The 23,336-nt window shown below is 42.0% G+C and overlaps 1 protein-coding gene across 1 annotated transcript in view; it reads left to right on the forward strand.

Moving 5' to 3' along the window:
• tox3 (TOX high mobility group box family member 3) overlaps positions 1–19,269 on the forward strand; it is a 37,335-nt gene extending 18,066 nt beyond the window's left edge. The window contains exons 2-7 of the mRNA XM_084681514.1: positions 3,735–3,800; positions 8,791–9,042; positions 15,151–15,414; positions 15,576–15,803; positions 16,143–16,223; positions 16,441–19,269. Of these exons, the coding sequence (XP_084537640.1) occupies positions 3,735–3,800; positions 8,791–9,042; positions 15,151–15,414; positions 15,576–15,803; positions 16,143–16,223; positions 16,441–17,307 (1,758 nt within the window). The 3' untranslated portion in view covers positions 17,308–19,269. The remainder of the gene's footprint in view (positions 1–3,734; positions 3,801–8,790; positions 9,043–15,150; positions 15,415–15,575; positions 15,804–16,142; positions 16,224–16,440) is intronic.
• The last annotated feature ends 4,067 nt before the right edge of the window (positions 19,270–23,336 follow it).

The following is a 23,336-nucleotide window of genomic DNA, read 5'->3' on the forward strand; positions in this document are numbered from 1 at the left end:
TCAAAATGATGTAGAGTGCACATAGGTTTTGCTCTCCAGTTGGTGGACCCACACAGAGCATTCAATCTCCAAATGGACACTATATCTTACTGGCAGTTTGCTACACTATCAGATGCTCTTCAGGCGTGTACTTTGTGGATCAAACTTGTCCAGTCCATGTTTACTTATAGGATATGTGTGGTTTCCCCATCTTATTTGGGTTAGATAGGGTCATGTTGGTGTAATATTGCATGTGCCCCGGGGTTGGAATAATTTTGTTTGGTGTAATAGCTGCCAAACAGCTTATTTCCCACTGGACACAGTTTCATAAGAATATTCTTGGTCTAAGGTTATACATATTGTGTTGAAATATTTCCCTTTCAAATGACATTGCCTACATTCGTGCCAAATATATTGAAGAGGTTGCAGAGCTCATTGCTGTTTAGTTTCAGTGTTGAGATTCTCCAAATGTGTCTATGAATGGTGGAAGCTAAGATGCATTTAGTAAATTAGGTTGTAATATGTCCCCAGGCAAATCCTGGAAGTACTGAATTATCAAATATATCAGAAAACGAGAGACAGAAAAAGAGACAGTTATAGGAAAAAAATCTGAAACAGAGGAGAGTTACTAAAATGAATTGATTGCACTCCACTATCTCCAAGAGAAGAGGGAATTCATATTTGTCTCAGCATGAGTCAACTACAGGAAGCATACTTTTCAATCTCCCTGTGATCGTTGAAATAGTACAGTCTTTTCACTGTGGGATCAGGCGCTATGTAAGCTCTTAATTCTCCGTTCTGAAACATTTATTGAAGAAATGTGCTGGTAGTGCACAAGTGGGAATGAAAACACTGCCTGGCCAGTGTTTCCTCTGTCGTTTAGCCGTGTCTGGCTCTCACCACAGCTCGTATTACACAGCTTCTTTGGCCATGGGTTCACCCTGTTAATAAAAGCCTCCTATCCCACGGCTGTTTTAAAAGAGCTCTGCTCTCGATGCTCGTTCCCCTCTGCCAGAGCCCTCCAGGAGAAAGAGAGAGAGGGGAGAAAGAGAGCGGAGAAGAGAGATATCACTTGTTTTCGGGAACATGCTGGGCTTCAGTGTGCTGGGCCGTCTAAAGGCTTTGTCACAGCCGGGCTGCTGCTGCTGTGTTCCTATAGATTTTTTCCAGTCAGTTCCTTGGTTAAGTAAAGAACACCCTCTGATAACATTTCAGTAACATCCTACCCTGTCATGATCAAGTGATACGACTCCGCTGATTGGCCCATCTCCCACCACCAGTGGCAAAAGACTACGCTGCCAAAAAGCTTTCCGTGAGCGTAGCATTGTTTGCCCTAACAAGCCTGTTACTGCACTCATCCAGCTCCTCTCATCATTTTAATTACAGAGCGTTCATTGTCTGCTCTGACCCATTTCAGTGCCTTCCCAGCCGTCAGCTGCACGGTCCCTCCAATCACATCTAATTTCATCTGGCATTTGACTCAATCGGCCAGGCCCGTGAACATGAACATTAAAACGCGTTTGGCCAAAATGAATCGAGAATAACAATAACAAGATCCTCTGTCTGTTCTGCCTGGCTTCTCCGCCGAGGCCTGGGCCAATGCCCTGCCGCTACAGAGCTCTTAATGGTCAAGATTGATACCGGTGGCTGGGGACATTTCCTGGGTTGTTAGTTAGGGGGTTCTCCGAGGAGAATTGGACCTGTTCTCAGAGGAGCCTGGAAACCAACCTCGAGGAAACGGAGCCCAGAGAATTTCACTGCGCTAATTAATGCTTGGCCTTTCCTGATTGCACCATCGCTGGTGAGGGGGTTTGATTTTAACATTAAATTATCCCCCTGGGTCTTTATTTGTATCACATTTTGATCATTCTTTGGTTCATTCTTTGATATGTGCATTATTAAAGGTAAAGGTGTGTGATGGATAGAGAGGTGGTGCAAGGCAGGTTATTGCTTCGGAAATGAATGACACCAATGAAAAACACCAAACATTAGAAATAGATGCCTTCACTCCTCCAGCTTGACATATGCACACTCTTTGTTGTTTCCATACAATGACAATGTGCAAATCAGTCAGTAACTTCATGAACCAATGTTTGTTCACATTCTGGAACATGTTACTCACATCTAGGATAACACAAGGGGTGGGGTGGGACAAAGACAAGACTGCAAGAAACCCTATCTCTCTCCACAACGGCACAATGTTCCCTGTGTTTGAATAGGAGAAGGATATCTCAGAGACTTCAATTTGTAATCTAAAGAAGAAGAAGAAGAAGGGGGGGGCAGGGTAACACTCCACAGATAAGCCTTCTGTGAGGTTAATTACTAGCCGAGTGTTTCTGAGAATATCTGACGTACCCTGGCTATGTCAGGTCTCCAAGTTACTGGGGCTGGGAAGGGAGGACCTTTAATTGTCAGATGTTTTTCAGTAAACTTTATCTATTCGTCTGTGCATGTGCAAGAGTGTGTTTGTTCTGCAGTGCCCAGCTAAGATGCAGTTTAGAAGGGCAGCACCAGGTGAGAGGTCTGGCAATGGACTAGAGTGCTGCTCAAACCACCTGCTTTGCCAACTGCTAGCGGGCCTTGTGGCTTCCTTTCTCGTTGGTGCGTTACGCTGTTAACATAGCCGCTGATTCTCCCTTCTCTCTCCAGGGCACAGACTAATTAATGGATACCATTCGCAGTTGATTAGACGCAGTTCTTGCGGTAATTACATTCGCATACTAACCACTCAGAAGAAAAGGAGGGACAGAGAAGAAAAAAAAACAAAGGAGCAGAAAATAAATGAACGCACTTCTCATTTCGCTCTGATCTTAATTTGTTTCCACTATTGCTTGGCATTCACTAAGATAAGAACCACCCCCCCCCCCCTTCTACTTCTGTTTGAGTTCTGAATTCATCATGTTTTGAAATAATGACTTTGTAATAAATACACAAAAGGAGATTACTCCACTGCTTTGTTGAACCAGGAAAATGTCTTGGGGGTTTTCGTATGAAGACTCAAAACACGGTGCTTTGCTCTTTCTGCCTCCCTGTGTAGGCTGGGCTGCTCTCTCACAGAGAGGTGCATTGTGCTCCAGGGCCCAGCTGCTAGGCCATCATTCTTCATCCTCTGTCCCATTGTTCCTATCTGTCAGCACGCTTGTGTCTCAGAATAAAGGAAGTGGCAGCCATTTTGCCAGGGAGGAGGCTGTGTGTGGGTTTAGAGGAGTCGGTTGTGAAAGCACCATGCTATTTCTTACCCAATGCGCCACTGTATTTAATAGCTCATCTACACTTAACCCCCACTTATGAGCCCGACCAAACCCAAACCTACAATAATCTAGTCCTACTCGCCACCGTCTTGTGATTGTTCCTGAGCAGCTTCAGCCCCCACTACCACCACCAACACCGTCATGGGTTACTTCAAGTTAATAACCTGCCACTGCATCTCGATACTTTGCTTTGTGATGCAAACCCATCCTTAATTGCCATCTCATAAGGTCTGAATAGCCAGGCCGCGCAATCTAATTATCCTGTACTGAATTGGCCAGGCCTCTCCCGGGATGGGCGTTGTTCCAACAAATAATAAAGCAATAGTTGTCAGGATGCAAGGAGAGTGAGGGGTTAACTCACAATGTAAACACGTGACACCAAGTGATACACCCACAAATGGATGGACACCCATTCTGAAAGGGAGATGTCTCATGTTTCATCAGTTGATGTAATGTTGATATAAGGTCAGGTTGATAATGATCAGCTCTCTTCTTCTCTTGCAGTTCCAGAACAACAACAACTACATGAATATGGCGGAGGCGAACGGTGCCCTGCTTGCAGCTGGTGATGTAAGTATGCCATATCACTGTTACTTAATACAAGCTCAGTATTTAAGAGAAAATCAGGGGTGGCAGATTTTCAGATGATATTATGGTAGTCTGAAATCTGTTTGGTTCTATACATTGTTAATAAAATGTTAATCTGTCTCCGACTGCATACTTGATAGGCTACTGTGCACGCATGATACAATGTTGGAAACACCCATCGAGGCCTGAACGTAATATACATCTATACAAACATAATTTTGCAGAGATGCAAAAGATCAGCCAAGTTCAACATAAAAACTTCATTTAGAGCCACAGTGTGGATTGCGAAACCTCTGTGATGTGACTGCCCTCACAGCACTCAGCCAAGGTGTCTTTCCAAAAAGACACCTGTTTTCATTCTCTTTCAAAGAGGCCATGAAGGAGCCAGATGAGATGCTAGCGCTGTCACCCACCTTACCATTCTTTTACCTGACAGTTGACGACGTTACAACATGCCATCTGGCATCATTTTACAATAGAAGTGTCTGCGTTATATGTATAAAGTGTATATTTCATGATAGGCACGTGCAGGTGGGGAACAGTTAGGCTTTGTGACTTTCCCAGAGCTTTCACTCAGAGCTTTGGCTGGATTAAGACTCAACACTGTGCTAAATATATCAGTGTACTTCACTTCAACCCTGTCATTAGACACAAACCTCCAAAAATACTTGTTAGCCTTTGTAGTTTAACCAAGCCATTCCTAATCAAACTAAAACAGTAATCTCCCTTGAGATTTTTAACCCTATCAAATAATCATCTTACAGCAGGGAAAATTAGGGCCTTTTTTGAAATGGTATAAAAGCATCTTAACTTGAGTAGTTAGCAGGAAACAGCAGTTCCCTGTATCGTTAGCTCCATAGCAATCCTCCTGCTCCATTCAGGTGCAGGGCTGTTACGAGCATGGTCCTTTGACCTCAAATCCACTGAATGACCAGAGTACAAAGCAAGAGACTTAAAGGGAGAAGTTTAATTTCCCCCCACATTTGCTCCGACTGGGTGCATCCTGCACATCTACAGAGTGGTGAGGCTCAGCGTGGCGAGGCCACGCCAGCACAATCTGTTCACAGAGCATTTACAGAGTGTTCAGAAAGCGTTCATCTCCAGCTGTGAGGGCCCGCTGGGTCAGGATGGGGGCTGGTCTGGTCTGGTAAGGACTTGATACAACAGCCCGACTCATTTGCATTTTATCAAATGGAACAACTGTTTCCAGTGTTATAGCGCAGATGGCATTGTACTTTAGCCTACATTTTGTCTTCACTCTTCCATTTTCAGAGAGAGAGAGAAAGGGTGTGTAACCGCAGAGCACAGATTCTTTTATTTTCCAATGAAAACATGATTGGAGTGGATGCCGTATCGTTTTTTTGTAACCTAAGCTGAAGTAAAATTAAAGTGACTCTCCACTTTCTGTTGTGTAATTTCACACTGAACTGAGTTTTCTCTCCACTGTTGCACCATATTAATCTACTTAATGTGTCAGCATTGGGCTTTGGGTGCAGTGGAAGAGAAGGCTTCTGCACCAATGCCAACCAAAATGGATCTTGCTTTGTGATGAACAACTAACTTTGAAAGCAGCTACATTAATGCAGCGTCATTTAAACAGACATTGTTTTCAACTGGAACCAAAGGGCAACTAAAAAAAACTGCCAGATCTTCCTAAACTCGGTACTATTTGGCTCAGTAGGATTAGGACTCAGCATATGCTTCAATTCAGAATACAACATGCTAGAAAGGGAAAAGAAACCAGGAAATATCTAATGCACTAGATAAAGTAATATTGGCTGGCTTTGGATTGAGGTTGGTGTATTATTACCACTTACATGAAGAGATAAGATGACCTTGGTGTTCTTGTTAAAGCATACAGTACCTCCAGACTGAGAGCTAGACTACTCGCCTAAGGGAACATGATACTATGCATAGGGGGTTTAGTTTCACACAGAGGGATCCATTCTCCCTTTCAATCAAATTAGAGAGGTGTAATGAACTATAAATATGTAGAAATAGATTTAAGATGGTCCAAATTTGAAACACGTTGATTGTGGGCCTCAGTGATGTCATTTGAGTAGCTGGGCTTTTCTGGCCCATCAGATATTGGAAACAGGAGCCGTTGTTCTGGTGTATCGATCCTGGTGCCTATTATATGCAGTAATTCTATGGTGCTGCCTTTAACAAGTCTTGGTTATTGCATCAGCGAATTGGATTACAACATGTATTGAAAGGCTGAAGATATTGCCTCAAAGCTTTACTATGACCCTGTTTGGTGTTAGGAGAGACTCTCCAGTACTGGCACCAAGAAAAGTGGGATGGGGTCCCTGAATCTGGAAATCTCTCATTATTCATGTGGATTTTCACATTTCACAATTGTCTTTGGGAGTTAATGGTACTTGCCACCATGCTTGCACTGTAATGCAGGAGTAGGGTACATGGCACATGGTGTCGGGGAGATTCCCTGCACATCTGCTGGGGCATGAGATCTGGACTCTCTCTTACAAGGCCTGTTCTGCCCCCCCACCACTGTACCATTGGACCCTGAGCTTGCCAACAGAGCGTCCCGTCACATACACACTTACACATACATGCTCTGACACCCAGAGCCAGCATCTGGCTTGGCACCAGCCTCTGCTGAGCTTTCAGAACAATTTAAATGGATAATCAGGCGCTGATGTGAAGAAAGTGGATTGTGCATCTCTTAATCTGAGATCAGAGCCCCCCTAAGCTGCTCCCAGTGCAGAATTAGGCAGGCTTTATGTGAAGTGACACCAGGCAGTGTGCGAGGCTGTAACACACTCTCTCTCTCTGGGTTCCACCAGGCTCTCCTTAGTCTGGCACCTCCTCCCAGAGGAGCTGGCCATCAGTGACAGCTGACACCTTCCATACTCCGGGACGAGACATGTCTCCACGTCTCCATTTGCAACTGTTCTTGTGCAGATGTTAATTTGGATCATCATTAACTGCAGCAGATGAGGCACGGGCATGGTGTTTGGGAGTGATCCCGCTCCATTTGTTCTCTCCCTCTCTTCCCCTCTCTCTGTCTTTCTTTCTTTATCTCTCTCTTTCTCCCCCCTTCCTTTTCTCTCCTTCACTTTTGTGCTGTTTAGCAGAAACCAAATCCTTCCATTGCTGCCCTTGAAGGGCATGTCTGTGTTTATCTTAAAGGTCGCAGTCACATTTGCTCTGTTTTACTATAAAAATGGAATTCACCTCAGCTCACCTTCAACCATGGTTGTCTCAGAGCTCTCGGTTGGCACTGTAATTCAGGCCACAGTACACTAGCCCATAGGGCAAGACTGTCCATATATAGTCCTGTACGCTGCCCTGATTTCACTTACACATTTTAATGCCTGAGGGAATTTGCTTGCATTGCTAATTGTATCCATATGAGAGACACCAATGGAAACCATGGATTGCCTCTTTCCTTGACCATAATGGAGAGGACTGTAAAAGTAGCCAAACAAACACATTTTTACTGCACGTCAATCTTCCCTAATGACTGGTTCAGGTTTTGATTGTCTGAGATGATCTTCTTCCCCTGATCACTTCCATATGTCAGCCTGGACACTCCAGCGTTGAGTCATGACTGTCCATTTTATTTATGTTAAACAATTTTTTGTTTTGATTAGTTTGGACTCTCCACTGTTATTAGGCATGGAAGTGAAGAATGTTCCAGAAAGGGGTTTGGTTCCTTTGGGCTCAGGGACGAGATGGAAGCAGGGTACAATGGTTGTTTCTAGTTAGTTTGTCTGCCTCTCACAGATAGAGTTGAAGCAAAAGCTGAGGTTTAGATGATTTGGCTCCTTCAGAGAAACATACCGATTCAACAGTTGTGAAACATGCAAATTAAAACCAAAACACGAATATATGGACAAAAAATTAAGGGAACTAACTAAAAAAATAGAAAGATAACTCTATTAACCATCTCTTCCACTGGAATTCTCCAACGCTTGTTAAGACAGCTGCCCTGAGTAGGCAATGATTTAGTTTCAAGTGTCTGTGTGCTAAGGCAAGCGAGGGGAACATTAATATACTCTAATCAAGGGCTATGTTGGCATATTCCCCCCACTGCTTTCCTTTTGTATTATTCCACTGCCAGGCTGGAGAGAGGGAGAATGAGATTGACATATGTGCTCTCCCCAAACCTATCCTGGCAACATGTGAATCAGCAATGATAAAACACTGACCCAAGGCATAGAGAGACGGGTTTGAACTCAACTTAAAGCTTTGATATGGAAGAGAGGGAGCAGTTGAATCCCAACATGCCTGTGACCAAACTTATCTGGATGTTGCTGAAATTTGGTCATTGTTGGTGCGTGAATACATTGGCCTTTCGAAGACTGATGGCTTATAGAATGTGCAGATGAAGACAAGCCCGGAGTAGGTGAGCAGTCCCATCTCCAAGAAGCCAAATAAGCAAATTAAGTGTGACCAAAAGCTTGAATTCAGAAGGGAGAAGGATTAGGCTGTTTGATGAGCAGATTTAAGGGTGCAAGCACGGGGAACAAAGAGAAACACTTCTGGCAAAGTGCAATAATCTCTGAAAATGTTCTTTAAACCCATCTCTGTGTGACGTGTGTTTTCTCCGCACTTTCTCCGCCCAACATCTTCCAACACTACCCCCCCCCCCCCCCCCCCCTAAGATTAAGAGCTTTTTTCATGTTGCTCCTCTCTCATGATTGCTGCTTGATATTTTCGGATTTGACATTGTCTCCATTCTGCACGTTCCCCCCCCCCTCCCTCAGCTCAGAGTGGACTTGAATAGCTTTTAGGAAATGTTATATCTCAGTCTGTTAATAGGCAAGTGTATCACCACTCCAATTTAACGCAAATTTCTTTCCTTTAATCGTTGGAACACAAGTTTTTGTGTGCAATGGAGAGTACCACCACACCTTGATGGATAGTTTAAACCATCGCTTTGATCCTAAGAGTCTATGTAGTATGTATTGTCATTAACAACATGGAACTCCTCTTTTTTCTCCAGACATTTCACACCCCCAGCCTGGGCGATGAGGAGTTTGAAATCCCTCCCATCACCCCCCCTCCAGAGACGGAGTCTGGCTTGGGCTTATCAGAAGTGGACACACCCTTCCCAGGAGTCCCAAACCCTCCACCCCACCACAGGGGTCCCTTCACCCCCCAGTTCCCCCCTCAGAGTCTGGAGCTGCCCTCCATCACCATCTCACGGAACATGATGGATCAAGAGGGTCTGGCTGGCAACAATGGCCTTCCAGTGGTGAGTACGAGAAACTATCCCTATGCTGGAACTTCGACTCCATGACACTTATGAAAGTATGAGTAGGCAAACCTACATGAGCCATCTCACTGAGCCTTAACCTTCACTGTGTAAATCACTCACCTCCTGCAGTTGCTGCACCTGCCACAGCATCTGGTCTTGTTTACAAAGTAAGAAAGAAAGTACAACATTGCAGTAACGAGGGTCAAACATTGTGTGTTCAACATGACTAGTCTTTTTACTGTGGTATATTGGTGCGCCCTAATACTACACTTTTTTTTATGATGTAAGTTCCAGAAAGACCGACAGCAAATTCTGATGCATTGTGCTGTCAACTAGCTGTCACATAGGAATTCCATGCCTTTAGTTCTCTGCGCCTGAATGAACCCAACTACAATGCCTTGTTGCAGTTTAGATTCAGGTTTTTTACTCTATGTGTTGTGTTGAATAACCAAGGGCTTCTAGAATTAACCTTCCAGAGCTAGTAATTAGCCAAGAAGTCAATGAATGGATTTCAAGCTTAACCCTCCTGCCCATTGATGTGAACGCAAAAATGTTGAATAGTGGTCCCAAGCAATCACATATTTTATACTGATAATGTTATGTGGTAAAGATTGCAAGATTCTTGATAGAAAAAGGCGTTTTCAAATGCCACAGAGGCACTGAGGAGGAAAAATGGAAATGTCACTGCCTGACTAGTTGTCTTAGAGCCCTATTACAGAAAATTGAGGATTCATTTAGGGGAAAAGAAATGGAAGCCAGAGTGTCACTGGCAAAGATGATGATAATGATAGCGGGTTTGTTTTGTGAAACACCATTGAGGGAAAATATCATTATCTTTTTACTGTCTGTTTATATCAAATAGGTTTTAGACCCCCCCACCTTTTTGTTACACACTGCTGTCATATTAAATATATTTATTTACATTGCTATATGACCAGGCACTACACATTTTATAACATTTTTCCCTTCAATGCTGTTGGCATGTAAAATAATTGCAGCTTTTAAAATAAAGTCCCAGAAGGCTTTTGCCTAAAGAATTTTCATTTCATGGTCAGTTAAGCTTTCTACATCTGGAAGAAACGAAACCTTGACACAATTACTGTCCCGACTGTTCTCACGACTTGGTGGAGGATTAGATTTGATTCTCAAACATTATTCCTCTTTAACACCATTTGCATGGCTCATGTCTCCGATTGTGAGGAGACTCTATTAAAAGTGAGTGGAGAATGTAGGTTTCTGCTCCTTGCCTTGTGGCATTGTAACTGGCACACTGCTCTCTCTTTATCACTCACCGCACATTGTAGCACAGAAAGGCTTACGGTTGCCTCTTATTTTGTGTGCAAATGGGATTGATCCCCAAAAGTCCTGAACAGTGAGACAAGGCATTGAAAATTCCATTGATTTACGTCATTGTCTTGGCTTTGAAAGGGGAAAATCAAAGTTTGATTAAATAAGTAACCTTATCTTTTGCAATTCATTATATAGAACGACACTACACAAGCAAAAGGCTTTCAATGTGTTTCAAAGTGATATCAACATTCAGCATCACAATATTTAGCATGAGTTATTTGACACACAAATAAACCATGCAGTGTTACAATTACTTTTTCTATGAACCACATATTCCCCAAACATAATTTTTAGTTTTCTTCTCATAACTGTTTGACGGTAAATACATCCTCTCTGTGATAGCCTGTCCCAACGTTATTAGAAACAAACCAATGTCTGTACCTGTACTCTTTGAGAATTGCCTCTATTCCTTTCCCCTAATGCCTTGCGTATGTCTTGCAAATTGGCCACAGATGCTGTGGTTCTACAAAGAGAAATACATTTCTCGGCTGCAAAACGCCTGGCAAGCCCTGAATGTGAAGTCATTATTTATTTAATCTGCTCTCCTAACAAGCTCCTGACTCTCATTTTTTGTCTCCCAGCATGTGTCCTCCTGATTTGTGATTGGGTCTCAATGGTGCCAAATAGTATTGGAGGTAGAGCTGCCAGTATTGCTTTGCTCACAGCTCGACCTATTTCACTGCCTGCTGCACAGGTCTTCTATTCTTGTTCAGAAAAAACAGGCTATCTCTTCCATCTTTTTAGCTTGCTTCCCTTCACAGGTAAACACAAGCAGAGCAGTACATGAAACATTCTCTACAGAATATCATTTATAATTGGGTTCGAAATGTACAGTAGCCACCAAGAGTGGAGATCAGAACAGAGATCCATTTTGTTTATACGTTTGCTGTGTTTTCTAACATAAATAGATACAGAGATGTAGTGCACATGATTACATTTGTTGTGAGAGCTGACCTAGGTTGTGTTTGTAGATATGCATCTTTAGCTACATTTTGTGATTATCAATTGGACCATGACAATTTTGCTTGAATAGTTGAGCTTTGGACAATGCTCAACAACGCAATCGGAAATAAGTAAGTAATTTGCAGATGGTGGTTTCTATGATGAAATTGAACCAATTCATACTAGTGTGTCCTAAATGTACTGGAACATGTGACCCTTGTTGCAGGGAGCATGTCTTTTTTTTCTTCTTTTTTTTTTCTCGCTCTTATCTCCCTTCCAAGCCTAGTCCGACTGACATCAGTTGTACATCAATTTCAGAGAGTGGATTTTCCCTCCCGTCCTGTTTTTTTCTCTTTCTTTTTTCTTACTGCAGACAGCTATTGTGACATATTGGGTCAGACAGAAATGAAAGATATTCATGCAGGCATGCAATACTTGTAATGAAGTCTCAACCTGACCTTCTATGTGATTGATTCTTTAATTTGGTTTTCTCAGGCAGTGCTTGAAATAAAATGATATCATGTTGAACAAGTTTTAAATACCCACAGTGCATGAGGAGAAGCGGGGGAGGGGTGTGAGGTACTGTGGCAAGGGGAGGGAGTCATGGTCAGGGGAAAAAAGAAAGGGGTGTGGAGAATTAGAATACATTTCAGGCTGGGTGTGAGGGTGGAGAGAGTTTTGGGGGGCTGTGTAGGTTAAGAAAGGTTGGCTGAACTATGTATGCAGAGGAGGAAAAAAATAAGGTGTGTTGCCTGAGACAGGGGGTAAAGAGAGAAAAACAATTTATCTTCATGCTATTATAGCTTTTAACAGCATTCCAAATTCCATTTTTCTCATTTGGCTTAAGCACTGAGTTCTGCAGGTAGCCGAAAATGGGAATGAAAATAAAATGATGTTCCCGTTTAGAAGCCCAGTAAAGGAATATGTGCAGAGGACTGATAAACTATCTTTAATAGGACTGACCTTTCATGCTGGCGAAAGTTACTGGGGGATTCATCCTATAATTACCATATAGATGATTTTACCCTTCGCCTGCAATGGAACATTTCCAAGAGCTCTGTCGTTGATTGAATGGAAATTGAACTTGTTAACATTCTTTTCAGCCTGTTACAGCTCACACAGTGCCACTGTTAATAAATTCCCCACCTCCCAAAATTCTGATTCCAATATCTTCAAGAACAGACTCTATGCTCTTTTCATTGACATCCCTATTGAGATTGTTATCCTCTGCACTTGCGCGTGTGAATAAGTAATATGGCATTTTTCAAACCCAGCTGCTGTGTGTATTGCCCTGTGTGTGACAGAAGGATGTTGGTCATTGTTGTTGTGTTTTATTGCGTCTGATAGTTGTTGGAACGCTTTGATGTTGAGGAGAGGATAGAGTGATTTTTTCAGAAATCAGTCTTCCATCAAACAAGTCAATGGACTTGTGGTGGCTGGACCGGTACATGGGTCAAGCTGGGTCCTTTTACTGGAGTTCTCCTGAGCTCAGGGTTTTAAGGAGTTGAGTATTTTCCTCTCAATGTTTCCATCAGACAGATTTATTGATTGGAGGATAGATTGCTTTGACTCTTGATAGCTTACTAGTGTTTAATCTACAAACATGCACAGACTCATTCACAAAGACAAGCTCTCACACACACACACATACACACATATACAAGAGGATGTGGATGGAGACTGGCAAAGGAGGGGTTTAGGAGGGGGTTGGAGTGGGTCTCGGGCTGGGCACATCTGGCCACTGTGCACTCAAGATAAGGACTTATTTGCAGATTTATGATGACTATCAAAATAACTAGTTAGATGTCTGCTCTGTGACTGCAGACAATATTGCAATCAAAATGCAAATGAGAAAACAGAAGGATTGGAATAAACTTTTAGACTTTTTGCAGATTCACACACAGCTTCTTACAGTAATCAAGGTAATTGTAAAAAAAAAAAAATGTTTTTAATCTCACTTGAACTAGAATTGGTTCATGTCTTTTTATGTTGGATAACATGGTTCTGTTATTAGGAGTTCATGTGTTTTTTGTAGAATTATAAACTGAACAAGTTGTAAAAAAACACACAAATAAACACTCCATCCATTCATCTATCCTGTGAAAGTTGAGTAATAGTTGAAAGAGATCGACAAGATGTGACCATATTTTACACAAACCAATAAGAACTATCAGTGGCCTTCTCTTTTTAAAGTAAAAGCATTTTATAAGTGCCCTTTGAACAAGTAAAGGCCATTTGGAGAGAAAATTATGTGTGGGGAAAAAACTGCAGAATGAGTCATTGCAGTAAGTGAAATTGCATCACTGGGATTGGACCAAAGTGTTATTATACAGATGGTCACGGCTAATGAGCTCAGTGTGCATCTTTGATGTTCTCAAGGAGTAGAGGGCACTGTTAGAGCCCTTGTGTGCTCACTAATGGAGATGACAATGAGACTTCAACATCAACTAGAACATTCTAGACTGCAGATATGTAAATCATAGTCGCTCACACAGGCTCACTTATAGCGGCATTTATTCAGGGAGGGAATTGAATGGCACCATATTTGCAATATCAGGATGAAAACAACTCTGAATAATGCTCCCGCTTTTACAGAAGCTTCTATGCAGATGTAAATATGGAATACATTTCGCCTGGTAGATTGTGTTTATGATAAGCAGTAGCCATGGCATATGAGAAAGAAATGGATTGTAAATCCAATATGTTTTTTGTCTGAGAAGGTGTAAGAATATTGTTTTGAAGACCGGGAGTTCATGAGTTTTTTTCAATAAATCCAGGTGCGTGGTGTTATGATGTGTTGATGTTGGTAGAGATTGAGTTTGTGCTGCTGAATACCAGATGGATGTGCCCATGGAGAACAAATCACCTTTCTGTGTTCACTTCTTTTTTCTTCTTCTTCTCCTCCTCCTCCTTCTTCTTCATCCATTCTCTGTGTTCCTTGTCAGCAGTACTAGCTCTCTGATCCATCTTCCCTCTTGGCAGACTGGGAATCCTTGTCATTTCATCCTCACTGCAATCAATGCAAACACTTCACCTCCCCCCTCTCCAAAAATACATTTCGAAGACCTAAACGTTTTATCAAGAACATTTATAAAAACCACTGAATGTGTTATTTGATTGGACACAGGATAGTAAAAGAGAGCAAAATGTCCAAGACACTCAAATCTGATTCCCCTCAGCAAGTTGATTTATTGAGTTGATTATACAGAACTACATTATTTCACTCTTTTGCAGTCAAAGTGTGATCTATGAAAGCTGCCAGCAGATAGAATTTCATCTCTTAAATGTACTGGAGGTATTGTTTTATGCTTCAATCACCGAAGCAGTGAAAGTTATTACCTTTGAAATGTCACACTTTACAAAAATGTTAAATGACTTCTGAGTTGTTGGGGAGCAGATATCCAAAGTTAGTTATGGCCCATACAAGATATGACTGTTCCTTTTCAATGGATTTTGAGTTTATGTACCCATCTGAAGGATACAAAATCTGCTATTATCCATTCCATTCATACGGACTAGGGATATGACATTCAAAAGCCTAAGCACACAATGGGGTTTTCAACCAAGTCAGTGCAAGTTATGCAACTGTGTATTTCTGGCAGTCCAAGTTGGGTATGCATGCATCTAGATAGTTTTTCATTTTCAGTAACTGAAATGACAGTTTGTTTGTTTGGTTCATTCTTGAATCGTATAAGGTGTGTGTACAAGGGTTTCGTATCATGTGATAACTGACACACTGGACAATGATGGCCTGATTCTGTGGAATGTAGGAATGCAATGGACTGATTACATTTTTTTTGTCCTCTTGTTCAGAACATTGGCCAGGGCCACCTTCGCCAGTATCCCCCCAACCCTGCCATGGTGATGAGGTCCATCATCAGTATGAACAACCCCAATGCTATGATGTCACGGAACCAGCTCACTACCATCAACCAGTCCCAGCTCAACGCCCAACTAGGCCTCAACATGATGGGACCGAACATTGCCCACACCTCACCCTCTCCGCCCGCTAGCAAGTCTGCTACGCCTTCACCTTCCAGCTCCATCAATGAGGACGACCAAGATGATGGCAACAGGGTGAGTTGGGACCAAATACTTTTTGGAAACCATCAGAACAAAATATTACCAAAGAAATGCTTTGCATTGAGGTTCAACAGGAGCTTGATGTCAATTGGCATTACAAACCTTGTATGTGCTACAAAAGCTCTGTCTAAGGAAGACTATTTTGATTGTGGCAGGTGATTGGAGAGAAGCGCCCAGCTCCAGATGCTGGGAAGAAGCCCAAGACCCCCAAGAAGAAGAAGAAGAAGGATCCCAATGAGCCCCAGAAGCCTGTGTCGGCCTACGCCCTGTTCTTCAGAGACACACAGGCAGCCATTAAAGGCCAGAACCCCAACGCCACTTTTGGAGAAGTCTCCAAGATTGTAGCATCAATGTGGGATGGCTTGGGAGAGGAACAGAAGCAGGTGAAACTAACTTTCTGTCTGGTTGAAGACGTACCACTTGATTGTTAGCAAATACAAATAATTGCTCCAATAGTGTGAATTAAGTTACTTTGCAATTTTATCTCTCTGTTTGTCAATCAATACCTTGCTGTTTTGTTGCTTAGCAGTATGGAGTGTGATACTAAATTCCAGGTTTATTGAGTTCTGACTTCATGGATAAAAGAGAAAGGAAATTGATAGACCCAAACCTACAAAGCAGACAGTTTTGACACTTTATGAAATTGCCTCAGGTGAAAAGAAGCATTCAGAGACCCTTTGTTTCTCACTTGTCGTTCACACCTGTCCTTCTTGTCATTGCAGGTGTACAAAAGCAAAACAGAGGCTGCCAAAAAGGAGTATTTGAAAGCTCTTGCTGCCTACCGTGCCAGCCTGGTTTCCAAGGTGAGACTCTTCTTTCACTTTTCACCTGACAGAAACAGGAATTTGATACTGACATGCAGTAAATTGAATATTCACATTTTCACACGGAGCTTGTCACCCTTCTGCTGTTGTTGTTTTACCTGTACGAGAGAGTCCTCTTTTAAACGGGTTCAAACAGGTTCTGTATTTCTGTATAATCATTCTTTACATATGACTAACACATTATTGTTTCTTCCAGGCTGCAGCAGAGTCAGCAGAAGCTCAGACCATCCGCTCTGTGCAACAGACCCTGGCCTCCACCAGCCTATCCCCAGGCCTGGTGCTGCCCTCACCCCTCTCCCAGCATGCCTCTATGTCCGCGGCTGCCCAGGCCCTCCAGAACGCCATGCCCCGGGCCATCGCCCCCAAGCCACTGCAGATGAGGCTGGGGGGCAGCCAGATTGTTACCTCTGTGGCGGTGGCCCACCAGAACATGCCATCTGGCGGCGGAGTGCCATCACAGCTGCTGGGCCAGATGGGCGCTGGAGGTGCCATGGTGGCCGGAGCCCAGTCCACGGCCGTGTCCCAGATGAGCCCCCCCATGCAGCCAGTGCAGCAGCATGCCATGCAGCATATCCAGCAGCAGCAGCAACAGCAGCAGCAGATGCAGCAGCACCTGCAGCACCACCAGCTACAGCAGCAGCAGATGCACCACCAGCAGATCCAGCAGCAGATGCAGCATCAGCATTTCCAACACCACCTCCAGCAGCAACTGCAGCAGCACCACATGCAGCAGCAGCAGCAACAACAGCAACAGCAGCAGCAGCAGCAGCAGCAGCAACAACAGCAGCAGCAACAGCAGCACATGCAGCAACAGCAACTGCAGATCCAACACATGCAGATGCAGCAGATGCACCAGCAGCAGATGCAGCAGCATATCCAGCAGCAGCAGCAGCAGCAGCAGCAGCATCAGTCCCAGTGTTCCCCACCACATCACTCACCCGGTACGCCACACTCAGTGGGCGGCTCCGCCTCCTTGGGCAGCCCTCAGCCCGCCACCCAACAGCCTCACCCCTCTCAAATCCAGGCCCACGCCCAAGTCCTGTCCCAGGTCAGCATCTACTGAGCCAAATGGAATTCTTATCTCAAAGAAGAATAGAATAAAAGCATCATTTCATGTTGCTTTTTTAAGTTGCACTTAAGAAGTGTGTAAGAATTAGAATGTTTTACAAAGAACTGTCCATTGTTATAGACGGATATGCATACACATGTAAAGGGGCAAATACCTTAGCTGGATTTTTGTCTATAAAATAGGCCGTGCTACAAGGAAAAGTCTATAGGCGTGTGCCCATTGATTGTTCGTTTGTTGTTGTCTTACTCTCAATTGTCAATTTGAAAAATGACTTGGGGGGGGGCGGTGGGGCACATTTCTGAAAAGACTGGCATACCCTTCACAGGGAAAAGGCCTGTTTTTATTTAATGACAAAGCTTTATTTATGGGGTCAAAGCAGTCAATTCAGCCTAACTACTGGACAGATGAATGGATTTCAACCGAGCTTTTGGCAGCTCTGGCCTCTGGAAAAGAGCACCTGAACTGAGAGACTTATAGGTACAAACCCACACAGTAACCCACACATCGAAAATGTCTGTTTCCTCGCTGGCCAGTATATTCTACCTTGTCCCTCTCTTTCTCTACCCCCACATTCCTGCAGATGTAACTGTTTAACAATGGCCTAAGGGGACTTTTCGAACAAATCATCATGCATTTCAGACCATTTCTGAGCACATTCATCTAATGTCATGAAGGCAGACAATGTCTAGAGGAAGGAAAGTGAACTGAAAAATGTCCAGGGGATGGGAATTGCTGGATGGAGGAATGAAGACATTAACTGCCATAGATGATTCATGTCATCATATGTCATCAAACTGTAACTGTAATCTGCTGTATGTGTTTTGTAGAGTTGGGAAAAATCAGACGTCCTCTTTCCAGTAAAATACCCTCAAGCTTGTTGACTCTAAAGTGTTTAACTGGCACTCCAAAAAAATCCTCCTTTTATGTATTTGTTTTTACCTCAGATGTTTCACAACTAAATTATGTTTTATTTTGTGTAATAAAGGGGATATTTTATGGTAAAGTCCAGGATCAAGGTTGATGGTTTCACGATTGATGTATTTTTACACTTCTCCTTGATACAGTAATCTTATTGAAAGTAAAAGAAAAAAAAACTAGCAGAGCCATTTGTTGCAATCAAAAGGTAACTGAAAAGGTAAAGGAGGTATTTTTTGCCAGATGTAATTACATCCATTAGGAGAACAGTTGTACATTTTTCATATCACATGTTGTAAAGTTTTAATATGTGAGGCTTTAATTAAAACATTGGTAAATGACCTGTGGATTGCTATACCACATAGTGCATTTCTGCTCTTTTATACTTTTTTATGAGTTACAATAGCAGCTTTTCATTTGTTTGTATTTTGCTTACAGATAAAATCAACTGCTTTTGAAAATTGTCCATAGAATAAATGCATTTCAGTATGAACTTGCTTTGAGCTCTTAAATGGAACATTAGTTTGAGTTTTTCTTAGCCATGAAACAAAAACAAACAGAGACATTCCATCACTAATATGATAGTAGCCATAATTTTGTATGAAGTATTATATATTTCATTGTGTCTCCTTGTTTGAAATTAAAATAACAATCACAAATATTTATTTCAAGGAATTGGTTCATTTAAAAAATGATAATAACTATGATTTTGTATGAAGTATTTCTTCATGTCTTGTTAGTTATTGAAAATAAAAAAGAGAATTAATTAATTATTATTCAAATAATCATTTGAAGATTAAAAAAGAGATTTGTATGTTTTCTAAAAAGTCATATATACGGATGTACAGTATGTAAAAAAACAAAACCTTTGCAGGGATATGTCCATTCATGTTTTCCATGATTATAGTGTGTACGGTTTCAAAGTGATTACAAATGTCATTGTGTGCAAAAAGTGTGTGTGTATATATATATATATATATATATACATGTATATATGTATATGCATATGCACATGTATATATAGTGTTGAGTCCTGACAAGATCACCATGTAACTGGTACTTGTCTTAATAACAGTCCCATTCTCACTGACCAGTGGTTTGGATTCTGACTCTTTCTTGCTACATATGAACCGCTTCATTTCCAAGCTGTTTCCATGGGGTCTGAGCTGCCTTGAATACGGTGTGTGGGGGGAGGGAAGGCTAGCAAACAATGATTATCATATTTCCACACTAGGGAGCAGAAGCCTCTGGACTACGAAAGCTTTTTTTCTGCGAAGCAATTGTGAAATCTAGACCAGCGTTAGATACAAATTAAGGGGAGAATCTGTTCTCATGCATATTTTATACCACCTTGATAGAATTTTCAAATTGTGCTTTCTATTCAATTTCTTAGTTTGAGAAGGCATTTGTAATTTGGGTTGAGCTTGAGCTGCTGCTGTAGTGATTGGGTCCTCAGCTCTGTGTGGAAACGATGCCCATTTCTCGGCTGTGATTAATTGCAGCATCTGTCCTGTCAGAAGCCGTGGTGAAGAGACCCGCTTGAAAAACTGCAAATAAGCACTGGCAGTGGTCATAAAACGCTTATGATGGAGTGAAAATTAAAAGCTGCAAGATTGCGCATGACCTGAATCATAACAGAGGGAGGGAATGTAAAAGTGTAGTGTCCATGGCGACCAAACACATACTTTAAAAACACACAGTAATGAGGCTATGGGAAATGGTTGTCATTATTCTGAACAGATTCACGGCGGAGGGCATTAATAATGCATGGGCCTCCTTGTTATTCCATAACCCCATAGCACTGCGGTCACTGTGTGTACAAATATCTCACAGCCAGGGATGGAGTTATGGAACTCCCCAATAAAAAGGTTATAGTTGTTTTCCAAACACTGCTGCATCCACAACACATTTCAGATGATTATATCCATTTAGGGGATGTAAAATTACAACTTGAATACATTCTAAATGCAGAAACAGGCATTGTACTGTGTTAATTGAAGTCAAACAATTTTTTTTAAATTGTTGTCTGTGGGATCAATGAATCACTGTTTGAGCACTCAAATCCACTCAAAATATTAATGGAATGCCATTCTGCACTATCTTCACCTTCTGCCATTAAGCACATATGATCAAATTTATGACGCACACAAAGACAGGAACATGTCTTGTGACTCATGTCATCACAAACTGACCCAATTGTCTCCCCTCTGCAGTGGGGGGCTTGGCACTATGCTGTTTTCACTAAGGAGCCAGATGTGGATGCTAAGCAATCTAATGTTTTAATGATTTATTTGGGTCCTTTGTTGTTTTCCTGTTCAATGCACAGATACAATGTGGGGATAACAATAGGCGGCTGCTACTGACCGGGTTGACTGGTCGACTCACGCAGCAGCCAGTCCTTGTGTGTGGACCCAGCTCTCAGATACCGACCTGTCGATTCCACCAATCAAAAAAGTATCTTAACAAGACCAAAAAAATACTTAACTCTCACACCTGGTCTTGGAGAAAGGACAGTTGACCCTCAAGTCCGATGGTAAGCTTTGTTCAGAGAACCATTAAGCGCTGAGCCCAGTGACAAGCTATGTTTAAGGAATTCTTGACCTTGCAGTCCAATTGTGGAGGCTTTGCTTAGAGCACTATTGACCTCATGGTTCAATGGTGAACTTTTCTGAGGTGCCTGTTGGCTGCCCTGGCTTGGGGAAATGCACTGTTGACTTTTCTGACCACTGGTAACCTTTGGTTAGAGTACTTGAAACCTTTTACATGGTGGACTGACAAGGTTGAGGTGAAAAGCACCTTCAGAGAATAATTTCTAGAGTGGTTTGTTGGGTCTTAAAAAGGTTATGATGACTCATGCAGGCAGTGAAAAATGTATCATGAATCCATATCTAACAATATTTTATCATAATGATTAAAGCATGAGTCTTTAGAACATGTCTCAAAATATCATTTATTCCACAGCAATTTCCAAGTTGTGAAATGTAAAAAGTTTTTCTTTGTGATTACCTGCTAGGGTATTTTACAAAAAAAGCACTTGCACAACTGAGCCTATAAATGAGCCTAGAAATAGCTAGAAACACACACACACGCACATGCACGCACACACATGGATTTCTTCACAACGATGTTGCCTTGGTGACATAGTGATTCGGTCTTTAGGCTTATCCCTCTCACTTTTGTTGAGTTGTGTGAAGGTAAGCCTGATCTGCCACTCTCCTGACCCTGGTCTGCCAGGAACTTGCTCGCACACTATCACAGGCACTCTGTTTATCCTTCAAATATATTTGCGTTATCTCTGTTATATTGGATTGGAATCACAAAATGCAATACCGTAAACCAAGAACGTGATGTATTTACACTGAGACACCTGCAAGAGTCAGTAATCTAGATTCTATTGTACATTAAACCCAAGATCTTTAGGTCTTTGAGTATGCAGTGGATGTTTATCTACAAAAAGGTAAATCTCATTTGTCATTGATTTTCAGTCTTTTGTCTTATGTAGAGGTCTATGCAGTGCTTCAAAAGGTTTAGTAGTTTGACCATGAACAACCAACTCAAATACATTTCTCAAACACAACAGAGAGAATTCCATATACCTTATTGGCCACTACAGAAAGGTTAATGATAATACAACACTGAAAATACCAAGATTCGGGCTTGATACACATTTGCATCCATGTGAATAGCAAGCAATTGGCCTAATCTCAATTAGGATTTTAAGCAGTTTGCACACCCAATGTCTTTGCAGGTGTTTATGTTATATTGAGTTGTAGACCATTTGAAAACTACAAAAAACTATCACTGAGTTGAGCAAGCTCATTTGTATTGTTCTCAAAGTCCCCAGAAGTCAGACAGATGTCCCCAGAGGAAGGAAGGGAAGGCACTTTCATTAAATTCAGACTCGTTTGGATCCAGATTACACCATCCTGCTTTTTCTTCTGGCCTATTGTAACTTTCCAAATTCTTTTCATCAGTACTTTATAGTCTTTGTGTTCAGCAGAGGATCCAGCTCTGAAATAGCTTTTTATTGCAACTAATTTATCCTGTTAATGCAGGCTACTATTGAGCTCACGTGTTTCTATGGCAACAAAACTGATAAAGTGTACCGAGAGACCATGGTGATAGATTACACGTGCATGCTGTGTCATATCCAATTAAGTCAAACCCACTGTATACTATATTATTCCATGGCTCTGAAGAAAATCAATAAAAATGGACGGTGCACGACAAGGTTCCCCCTCTGTTCCCTTTCTTATTCCCCTTTTGAAGGCAGAGAAGCCAAGACAGATCATGCCACTAGGATGTCTCTTCTGCTACAAGAGGCAGGTGCTGTGTAGACACCATTCAAAACTTGGCCTATTCAATCTAAACTCCTCCAACGCTCCATTCATGCATAGCAAAACACCATCTGCTCCTGTTTTGCCTGGAGCAATCACAGCTGACCAAAAAAACCATGATAACAGCTGTTGCCAAACAAAAGCCAAACAAAGGGAGCAGGAAAAGGTTAGACGCAAGTTCAATGCTGAAAATTACTCAGTGAAGGAGGCAATGGAAAACATTGGCTCTCTCAAATAAAATGGTAAAAAAAAAAATAGATCATTTCAGTACAGCAATCGGAAAAGGTCAGACTTTTAATCCCCATGTCTGGTGGAGCCCTGAAACTACAGTTGTCAGGTGATAATAGATGGACACTGAAAAAGATAGTCTCACACAGTTGCCCTGGGTTCTGTAGGGTAGGGGTAAACCAAATGAGGTATGTGGTAGCCTATAATGCAGAACATTAGTTATAAAAGCATGCTACACACAAATGGGTTGAGAAGGATACTGCATTAAACAGTTTCCCTGGATGAAGATTTTAGTGATTATAGAGACAAAATACTTTACATGATATTAATTATTTTCAAATTATGCCATTAAAATTTTTATTTTCCAATGTTGTTCTTACTTTACAAAAATCCAAACCATAAAATAAATAAAAAAGGACTGATGATTGTGAAATTATGACATTGGGGGCTCAGTCATTAATAAATGTCCCACTGCATTTGTAAGGGCTCACTTCCTCTCCACCTCTGCAATACACCGCATTGTAGTATGACTGGCATGGGGTT

The sequence above is a fragment of the Hypomesus nipponensis genome, chromosome 19 (assembly GCF_054491055.1).
Source record: "Hypomesus nipponensis isolate SF chromosome 19, ASM5449105v1, whole genome shotgun sequence".
NCBI lineage: Eukaryota > Metazoa > Chordata > Actinopteri > Osmeriformes > Osmeridae > Hypomesus > Hypomesus nipponensis.